Source organism: Nelumbo nucifera, chromosome 3 (genome assembly GCF_055504915.1).
Source record: "Nelumbo nucifera cultivar China Antique chromosome 3, China Antique-T2T, whole genome shotgun sequence".
NCBI lineage: Eukaryota > Viridiplantae > Streptophyta > Magnoliopsida > Proteales > Nelumbonaceae > Nelumbo > Nelumbo nucifera.
Window position 1 is genome coordinate 15,053,280 of NC_142651.1, and position 10,156 is coordinate 15,063,435.

At 39.1% G+C, this 10,156-nt stretch overlaps 2 protein-coding genes across 3 annotated transcripts; one reads left to right on the plus strand and one right to left on the minus strand.

Annotated features, from left to right (window-relative positions):
* The first annotated feature begins 2,958 nt into the window (after positions 1 to 2,958).
* Positions 2,959 to 5,274, plus strand: LOC104597577 (Pentatricopeptide repeat (PPR) superfamily protein). The gene has a single exon (XM_010259201.3). It carries the CDS (start codon positions 3,477 to 3,479, stop codon positions 5,022 to 5,024), a length of 1,548 nt encoding a protein of 515 aa, XP_010257503.1. The 5' UTR covers positions 2,959 to 3,476; the 3' UTR covers positions 5,025 to 5,274.
* A 178-nt stretch (positions 5,275 to 5,452) lies between these two features.
* Positions 5,453 to 10,156, minus strand: LOC104597583 (amino acid transporter AVT1I). 2 transcript variants are annotated; one of them, XM_010259213.3, is made up of 4 exons: positions 9,965 to 10,156; positions 8,717 to 9,356; positions 6,247 to 6,854; positions 5,453 to 6,092 (listed from the first exon to the last, which is right to left on the minus strand). In XM_010259213.3, exons 2-4 carry the CDS (start codon positions 8,898 to 8,900, stop codon positions 5,577 to 5,579), a joined length of 1,308 nt encoding a protein of 435 aa, XP_010257515.1. In that variant the 5' UTR covers positions 8,901 to 9,356; positions 9,965 to 10,156; the 3' UTR covers positions 5,453 to 5,576. The 2 variants fall into 2 exon arrangements, with proteins under 2 accessions (XP_010257515.1, XP_088755813.1); XM_088899687.1 differs by having other exon boundaries at positions 5,618 to 5,751; positions 6,000 to 6,092; positions 8,717 to 10,156.

The window sequence follows — 10,156 nt, forward strand, 5'->3', positions numbered from 1 at the left end:
CTGAGATGACGGAGGGACGACAAAATGAAACCGTAACTGGTTTTTTTTTTTGATAGATGAAAGAAAATGAAACCATCACTTTTATTTTTCTGATAAGTCCTAAGATTTAATCATAAGGCTCAGTTTGGAAGGAGTGCAAATACAAATATGTGCAGTATAAATACATATAAAATAAAATTATACAAAATACAAATATGTGCAGTATAAAATAATACAAAAATACTATGTTTTGCACTCTAATTTTTGTATTTGTCCTCCTTCCAAATAGATTCCAAGGCACTGTTTGGTTGCAGTGCAAATAAATTTGTACTGATGCAAAATTGTGGTAGTGTAAATGATTTGACTGTAAATTTTGATTTATTTATTTTTTCAAATTTTATCTTATTTTGTTTGATTGCAGTATAAAACTTTAAATGAAGGGAGATCAGACATGAAACAGAATGAAATAAAATCTAAAACAAAATTAATTCAGAATTTGCATTCTTTTCGTTTGTAAAACAAAATTAATTCAGAATTTGCATTCTTTTCATTTGTACTCCCATGTATTTGTATTAGTGCAAATAAGATTGCATTGCAACCAAACACAGCCTGAAGGGAAAACTGCAAATCATCTCCTTCCTCTTTTGAGTTTTCATTTTTCCATTTGAGTGGTGGGAATGCTGGGTTCTGTCACCCAGGCTGCTTTTGAAGCAATCTGATTTGGGTTCACAGACCCCTTGAACCTACAACCATGGTTCAATCTGAGATGGGCGAATTATAATCTTTAGAATGGGTCCTGTTGACCGGTTATCCTGTTCATTTGTCAGGGATAAGTTGATCAATTGGTAAATTGATCATAATCCTTATGTTCATTTGCCACTATATTGAGTCCCATGGCAATAGAAGATATTACCTGAGCAAATTTTACCTGGGAAATACTTGCCCGGGTAAACAAACTTACCCAGGAGAGTAAAAACAGATGGGGCCGAAGTATGTATATAATGTTCTCCCCAAAACTATGCAATATTCATGTTATACATGTTCCTTGTTTTGTCTCCGTAAGGATCTCAAAAATATTTTCGAAGCCATACTTGGAAAAAGGTTAGAAAACACAATTTTGTATCAGGGGTTTTCAAAATTATGGGATATATGGGGATATTTGGACAACCAAATGGGTTTGTATATAAACAGGAATAATCTATGGTGATGAAAATACATCATACTAGGAGGGCTTTGAACCTTTGACTAATCATCCCCTTAGACACCCACCTCATCGATTAATTGATTGTAAGTTTTTCTTAGTGAAATCCTTTTTTTTTTTTTTTTTTGAAGCCTGATGAGGTAAATTCATTAGTCATATGCTTTGTTACAAGAGTAGAAAAAAAGCACATAGAGTCAAGGTCTGAGTTTGAGAAACAGATAAAGCAAAAGAGCTATACAATGAGCAGCAGAATTAGTAGACCTAGGAGCATAATGAACTGAGCACTGAGAGGTTTGCTTCAAGTAAGCTCTGCAATCAGCAACAACATTTTGTAGTCGCCAAAGAGGAGATTTGTCAGTCTCCAACAAAGCTTGAACACTTTGAAGTGCGTCCCTCTCAATTTGGACCAAATTCAACCCAAGTTCTATGATTAATTTTAAAGCTTTAAGTAATGTCAAAACCTCTGTTTCAGCAGCGGAGCATGGTGCTATTTTCATTGTTCTTCCAAACACAAAGGCACCATTAGGATCGCGTATAAGAAAACCTACTCCAGAATTAGCATATCCTGTAACACCATCAAAATTTAGTTTAAACATGCCCATAGATGGCCTTGTCCAACATCTGTTACGGTCATTGGCTAGAGACTACACAGTTAATGGATTGGAATTACTTTGATTCATTTGTTGAATTTGCTCTTTAATTTGTGCATGGGCCTGATTAATGATAAATGGAATACTAACCACCCAATTAGCCAATGCAGCCTTGCACCTGCATTTCCAAATGCGCTATCACATTTAGTAAAAAAAGAAAATGTTGAGGAATTAAACACATCTTCTTGTTGAGCCCACACCGCACACCAGTCATGAAAAAACGGCCACCGTTCTCATCAATATGTAAACCAATAGAAGAACCAAACCACAATGCACGAGAGACGCTACACTGAGAAAAGAGGTGAGTAATGGTTTCTTCATGTAAACCACAAAATGGACAACAATTATCTACTCGGTGTGATTTTTTTGCCAGTGCAGTTCTCAGCGGTAGCAAGTTATGAATCCCACGCCAAATAAATAAATGTACACGAGGTAGTAGATGTTTGCTATGTCAAAATTGTTTCCAAGTGATATTTCCAAAAGCAGGTAGAGCAGTGGAGGCCTGACCTTCTTGAAGATGTAACGCTCCATAGGCTGCAGTGGTGGTTAAATCTGTCGAGGCTCTTTTGGTCCACACTAAACAATCCTCTCTGTGGGAGGCGAATCTGTTTAATAGCATTGATTTCAGCTTCTGTATAATATTGTTCCAATACATCATCTCTCCACTCATGAGTGTGTGTATCTATTAGGTGGGCTACCTTGGTAAAATGGGTATTATATGAGCCTGGATTGCACCCATTACTGAATTTGAAAAACTTGGTATCCATGTATCAGACTGTGTATCAATGCTCCATCTATTACCTACTACCCAAAGGGCCCCCATAGGCAAATCATGTCGACATTTTACCATGCGGTGCCATACTAATGAAGCATTTTTCTTGTATTTTGCAGTCCAGAATGTACCACCAGAGCTGAGATATTTAGCCCTTAAGATTTGGGCCCATAAAGCATTAGTCTTTAAGAATCTCCAACATAACCTCATAAGTAAAGCTCTATTTTGTAGTAAGACATTTTTAAGGCCAAGCCCACCCTCTTCCTTCGCTTTTGTCATAAGATTCCAGTTTGTTAATACAAGTGTATTTTTCTCTTGTTGTCCTCGTCTCCCCACCAAAAGTTCCGCTTCAGAGCGTTAATCATAGTGCATGTTTGTTTATCAAATAATTTAGTGGCCATGTGATGAAGATGGGATGGCAGCAACAATACTTTTTAATAGAACAATTTTTCCTGCATGTGAGAGGTATTGGACCTTCCAACCTCGAAACCATGACTTAATTTTCTCAATCACCATTCGCCCATCTTCCTTACTAGTATCAATTCCAATAGATGACAACCCAAGGTAATTTTCTTTAGAGTCCATAATCAATAGTTAATACCATGTTTGGCAACGCATCCTATGGTGAGTGTTTTTACTAAATAATAAGGAAGACTTGGTGAAATTGACTTGCTGTCTAGACATGTCACCAAAGAGGGCCAGAAGGTCCTTCACATGTAGGGCCTCCATAGGGTTTTAGTGAGAGCTAACCGTGATTATTGATCCAAGGGCGGTCCAATGGCTATACAAGTAGCGGAGCTACGGTGGATTTTGAATGTTAAGTTAGTTTGAGTTGAATTGGATGACCTTCGATTGATCCCACTTAGCCAATTGCATGCATCGATTTGCTAGACCAACCGTATGTCTATGTTACCCGCCCAAGAACTCAAACGGAAATTTGAATTTTGTCTCCCGAAAGGAGCAATTCCTTTCTCTTCTCAAGGATTGTTCCTCCATCAAGGTTCTCAACCAAATTCATGCTCAAATTCAGACTTATGGCCTTGGCAGAGATGGGTATGTCATGAGCCACGTCCTGCGTTTTTGTGCCTTGTCGTCGCCCTCCGGAGACTTGGAATATGCGCGATCCGTTCTCTATCACGCCCTTGATCGTATAACCTCTTCGTGGAATATTGTTATTAGGGGTTATGCGCTTAATGATTTGCCGAGAGAAGCCATAGCCGTTTTCCTTGAGATGCGGAGTCGTGGAGTAAAGCCCAATAAGCTCACCTTCCCCTTTCTTCTCAAGGCGTGCGCTCATCTATCGGCTCTTCAAGAAGGAAGACAAATACAGGCAGATGCCGTGAAGCATGGTGTTGATTCGGATATTTATGTCCAGAATACCTTGATTCATCTCTATGGATCCTGCGGGGAAATTTCTGATGCACGTCGCGTGTTTGATACAATGTTTTTTAGGACTTTGGTATCATGGAATGCCATCATCACTGCTTATGTCGGGAAGTCGCTGTTAGATGATTCAGTTAGGCTCTTCACTGAGATGATATTTTGTGGGTATGAGCCGGATGAGGCCTCCATGGTGGTCTTGATCTCTGCTTGTTCTGAGCTTGGGAACCTGAGCTTAGGGAGATGGGCCCATTGTCAAGTTATAGAAAAAGGTTTGGTCATAAATTGTCGATTGGGTACAGCCCTTGTTGATATGTATGCCAAGTGTGGTGCTGTCGGTTGTGCCAGAATGATTTTTGATAGAATGCGCGAGAGAAATGTTTGGACGTGGAGTGCAATGATTTTGGGGTTAGCCCAGCATGGGCTGGCTAGGGAAGCCCTTGATCTCTTCCTCGAGATGAAAAACTGTTCGGTTCAGCCTAATCATGTCACTTTTCTCGGGGTCCTCTGTGCGTGTAGCCATGCAGGTTTGGTTGATGAGGGTTATCAGTTCTTCCATGACATGACACATGTGCATGGCATAAAACCTAGGATGACACATTATGGAGCCATGGTGGATATATTGAGTCGTGCAGGTCGTCTTAAAGAGGCTTATAAATTCATTTTCGACATGCCCACTGAACCTGATCCAGTTGTATGGAGGACGTTACTCAGTGCATGCAGCATCCATGATGCTGATGGCAACAGTGGTATTAGAGAGAAGGTCAGGAACAAGTTACTTCATTTGGAGCCAACAAGAAGTGGGAATCTTGTGATGGTTGCCAACATGTATGCAGAGGTCGGGTTGTGGGAGGAAGCAGCAAATATGCGGAGGGTGATGAGAGAGGAAGGGCAGAAGAAGATGGCTGGAGAGAGTTGCATTGAGATCGGTGGGCATTCTCATAGATTCTTTTCAGGTGATGATTCCTTAGTTGATTGTGAGATCATCTACAACTTTTTAGATGGGTTGAACTTAAATATGATGGCGATTAACCATGAATAAGAATTTTCCTGCTGTGTATCATTTGGAATTTTGGTTTCAGTCTTCAAGACGCATTTCCAGTCTGCATAGTTTATCATGATCCCAAGATTTAGTACTATGACTCCATGACAAATACACATGAATGCTGAAAACTTGTTATCCCATATTCGATAAGTTCTTTATTGTATACTAGGAGTCTAGTTTTTCTTTTCCTTTTCTTATGTGTTCTCTGTGTTTTCATTTGATTTTCCCTGAATAGAGTGAATTCTATAACTGCTGCATACACATTCTCTTATTCCATAAGTTCTTTATTTCCACAAGTAATGCCTGTTATTTCCCCTTGTCTAAAATTTGAATCCTGAGTCAAGAAATAGGTATGTGATCTATAATCTATTGATACCGAATCTACTTATGCTGTTTGATGTGGCATTGCTACAAGACCAAGAACATTTCCACGGGAATAAAGATTGTTCATAAACAAGTTACTGTCTTATTTATCTATGAAAACAAAACATACATAGATTTTGAAAATATGGCTGGCTGCTGTCGTCTGTTCATATGGTCCATAGGAAGTTAAGCTAGCAAATGGTTTACAATCTCACTGAGAGAAATGTAAGTCCCCAAGACCGCAACCAGAGATCCCAATACCAAAATTCCAACAATAATGACCAATTCAAGTCCAGGACTCCGAGAAGCCTTGGAAATCTTGAGGTAGCACAGGCATGGCAGCAGAAGCGAAACCATGACACTAAGAAATGCACCAATAAATGCCATTAGGTACCCGAAAAATGGAATTGTCAATGCCACAACAACATTACTGATCAACAACACTGTTCTAATAAGGATGCTAATAGACTTGTTACGGCATGGAAACAAATCTTCAATTGCAATTACAATAGGAGTAACCATAATTGCATACTTGGTGAAAGGATTGATTAGTGTAGTAAAAATTGCTATATGTGAGCTAACTTTTCCAACGGGAAGGTTTAATGTCACCTGGGACTTAACACCTTCTCCATACATCAGGTAGCCCAAAACAGCCATTGATCCATAGTTGAGGGTGCAAATGACAAAGCAGACTAACAACACCTGCAAGTAGTGATAAGGCAAGGAAAAATAGATTTATGTCCAGGAAATAGAAGATGGAGTTAAAATCAATTGAATCTAAAATTTCAAATGCATTTTGCTTAATATGGCTCAGAATTGAACAAACTGATGAGAACATTAGGTTGCAATTGATTACCTTGGAGAACTGGTTCCTATCTTTCATAGAAGAACATAGAGTGGGAAACACTGCATGGCCACAATAACAAAATGCATATAAGCTGATAGCAGTAGGCATTCCAGCCCAATTCAAGAACTTTCCTCTTTCATGGAATCCAATGCCATCCACTGCACCAGCCCAAAACACAGAAAACACCACAGCAATAGAAGCGAAGACACCAGCAGCAGAAACATAGGCAAGCATGCCCAAACTTCTTAACCAGGTCGTTGGCAAAATTATAAGGGCAGCAAGCACAATAAAACCTTGTTTCCCACCAATATTCAGTCCTGCAACTCTAAAACTTGTAGTTGGAAACAACTTCTCCAAGTTATCACCTTCCAATATTAAAAATTCTATGGCAACGAGATACAGCTCAAGATATATGAAAAGCGCTACCATGGTTCTTCCTTTATGGCCAAAAGCAAGTTCACCTATATCGGAATAGGTTTTGATATGTGGGTGGGCGTCTATACACCTCCTTAAAAGAATTGCAGTGTAGAAACAAATGATCGACATCAAGAAAAGAAGTAGCAAGCTAAGCCACCCTCCTTCAGCAAGTGCATATGGAATTGATAATATTCCAACTCCTGAGAAACACAACATTGAGATTGAGGTTATTTTGCACTTAATCGCCATACATACAGAGTACACTACATACAAATACAGTCTTCTAATTGAGCTTATTTAATTTGCTTCTGAATCATCAAAGGTAAGAAGGTAAATTTGTCAGTGCAAAACTAACCCAAGTTTACAATTTATATGAACAGTTTTACACTCTACATATTTACATTGTTTCCAAACACAGCCTTAAGAAAAATTTCTGCAAATCGTTCTTTGATAGGAGATCTATCTAATGATGGACTGGCCGTGTGTTAGAATCCTGCAGCCCACATCAGCTGCCATGTTTTAACCTCGGATAGGGGTTTTGTTAATTGAAATGGCTTTCTAATATATATATATATACATGTTTAAAACATTTGAGAAGATTTCATTGGGCTAAAATTAAGTTCACGAAATTCTCGATGGTATTTTACAAGAAAAAAAAAAAAATCAATGGTGGTTCTTGATTCTTGAAAACAAGATTCTTCCACCACCGGCATTCCATTTTTCATAAGTGGGAGCGTCAAAAAATAAGTAATTTAGGAGAGAAAATATCACTACTGATTTTTATCATTGTAAACAAAACAAAGAGGGTTAGTTTCTTTGTCTTTTCACTATATTTTGAGGGCGGATTCAGTCCTCACGAAATTGTGCTCGCATTATTTGCCATTTTCAGCCGTGCATTGGGAACATCATGGGGAAATATTCCCAATGCAGGGCTGAGAGAAGGATGTAAGCATAATTTTGTGAGAACCAAATCAGATTTCCTATATTTTGTTATTCTTTCCAGTCCAAAGAATATTAACCGTATCTGGGCCTCAATGAGACTAGCTAGCCAAGTTTCGAAAATAACATGGCCAGCTGACTTACCGAGACCGAGTCACTGAGGGCGCCACCGCACCTGAGGGCTGAGGTTCTTATGATCCTGAGCGCGACTATAACTGGTTGGCCCAAGTATAAAGCTAAGAGAAGCTCGGATATGTAACCCATACATCTATCAACTCTCAACGTTTTTCTTAACAAAATCGCATGTTTATAAGATTTTAGATCGAAAACGAAGAAATAGAATTTCTTGTAAAACTCGAATTTAGCTAAAAGGAACAGCATGCACGCATGACACATTGATCCTGTTTAAGCTCAATTCCCAAAATCCAATTGATGAATCAGTCATGTACTGGGGAATAATTTCTCAAGAACTCCACTTAATTAAAAACTAAGCCACGTTTGGTTCGTGGGAATAGGGTTTGGAATTGGAAACATAGTTGATTATTCAGATTCCAACTGTTTAGTTGGGCAGAATCAGAATCTTATTTTCGTTCTTGTTCGAACGGGATTCTCCTATTTGAGAGAATGGCCATTTCCTAAGCCTCTCTCAAGAATGAAATTCACATTCTTATTACTATCTGAACCAAACAGATTATGGAAATGAACCATTTGGATTCCAATTTGGGTCTAACACACAACGCATCATGGTAAACGACGCTATGAAGCCCAGAGGTTATTGGACACTGACTGGACATCAATCTCTCATGAAACACTCTATCTCTATGGTTCTGTTTACTCTTCATACTCTCTCTATATTTCTCATATACATTGGAAACTCCACTCCAATGGCTAGTTCAAGTTATGGAGGACCTGTAATAGTTCGTTCGGTACGGGAAAAGATAAACAACAGCACCAAAAGCATCTCCATTAATAGATGTTTTTTTTTTAATTAATCTAGAAAGCGTTTTCATAGCAAGTCAAACACGTCTATAATAGGTGATTAAAAATTTATAATTCCCAAAAAATATACTTCCTATGGATAATTAAATGACACTCCAAATCAGAGAGAGAGAGAGAGAGAGACCTGACAAGGCATTTACTCCATTGAAGCAAGTCCTGAGGAATGTGGTTCCAGTCTGTGATTGCAGGTGGTTCTGGCTTTCCACTGTCCTGGAATGTTCAAGGTCTTGGTGTGAGAGGAGTGGCTTGTTGAGGTAGGGGAGAGCATCTCCTTCATTTTGTCTTGCAGATGATGAGTAGATGTCCATTCCACTCAAAGTGCAGGAGAAGAAGAAGAAGAAGAAAGAAAAAAAGAAAAAAGAGTTGGTCGGTTTTCTTTGAGATTCCTTTCCACGTTTATCTTATATTTAGATGTTGGCTGTAATGTATTATTGGCTAAATGATTAAATTAATGTAACAGCTAACAAGCTCATCATCATGGTTACATAAACCTCTGATCATGCACACACACAGACTGCCTCGTGGCCCCTAAAATCTGAATTAGAAGGTGTGAAGTGAGATGTTTACGGGCTCCGAACCCGAGACAATAGTATCCTACAGTGTGGTCAAATCACTCAAGTATCCCTTAGAAACTACAAACTCCATATAACACCAAAATCGTTCCAGTCTGGATCTGCTACCCAGAAGTGCTTTGTGGGTACCCCTAGTAGCGTTTTCTTTGATAGTATATCCGAAATAATCTGTATTGTCTCTGTCTTTTCATCCTGAAACACAAACACATCCCAATAAGTAATTCTCTCTGAAACAGTGTACGAATTGGAATTTCAGATAAATTAAAGGGGTTATAGTAGATAATGGCAACTTTTTGTTTTGAATATCAATAAAACATAATATTTTATAAAATAATAAAAATAAGGTATATATATATATTTTTTAAATATCAAAGAAGGGAAATGAAACGGTTCATCGTCTTCCTCTGCGTCTGTATTCATTCTCCCTTATCTGCTAGAATCCCACAACTGAAGAAGGTCTGGCAGACTCCGTTTTCCCAAAAAGGTAAGAGAGAAGTGAATATGCCGGTTTCAACTCTCCGTCTCCCCTTACTCTACCTCCTCTTCGTATGCGTTGCCGCTACTGTTACCACCCTCATCAGCGAAACCGACCACATCGTCGGAGATCATTTTGGGCTTCCAAAATGATGACATGATGACATGAGGGGGTTGGATATGATATGATGACATGAGATCATTTCTAAAACCATTGCCAGGAGGACATGACGTGATGACATCTCCCCATTCCTCAGTCAGTCCTTACTCCTTACCTCCGTTTATTTTTATTTTATTTGCTTTCCTTTTATCGTTTAGAGTCTCACAAATCACGGCTGTTGGATATGCACGGTACGGCAGACTGGTAGACTGGCGGACGGACCTTGCATTTGTAGAGGGGGTCATGTCCCCCCTCCCCCTCCCCGCAATCCCTGATAAAACCCCTAAAACCATCGGGAATGTCGATTCTAAGGGCTCTGCTGGTTTCGTGCGAGAGAGCAAAGAAGGAAGGAAGGGCA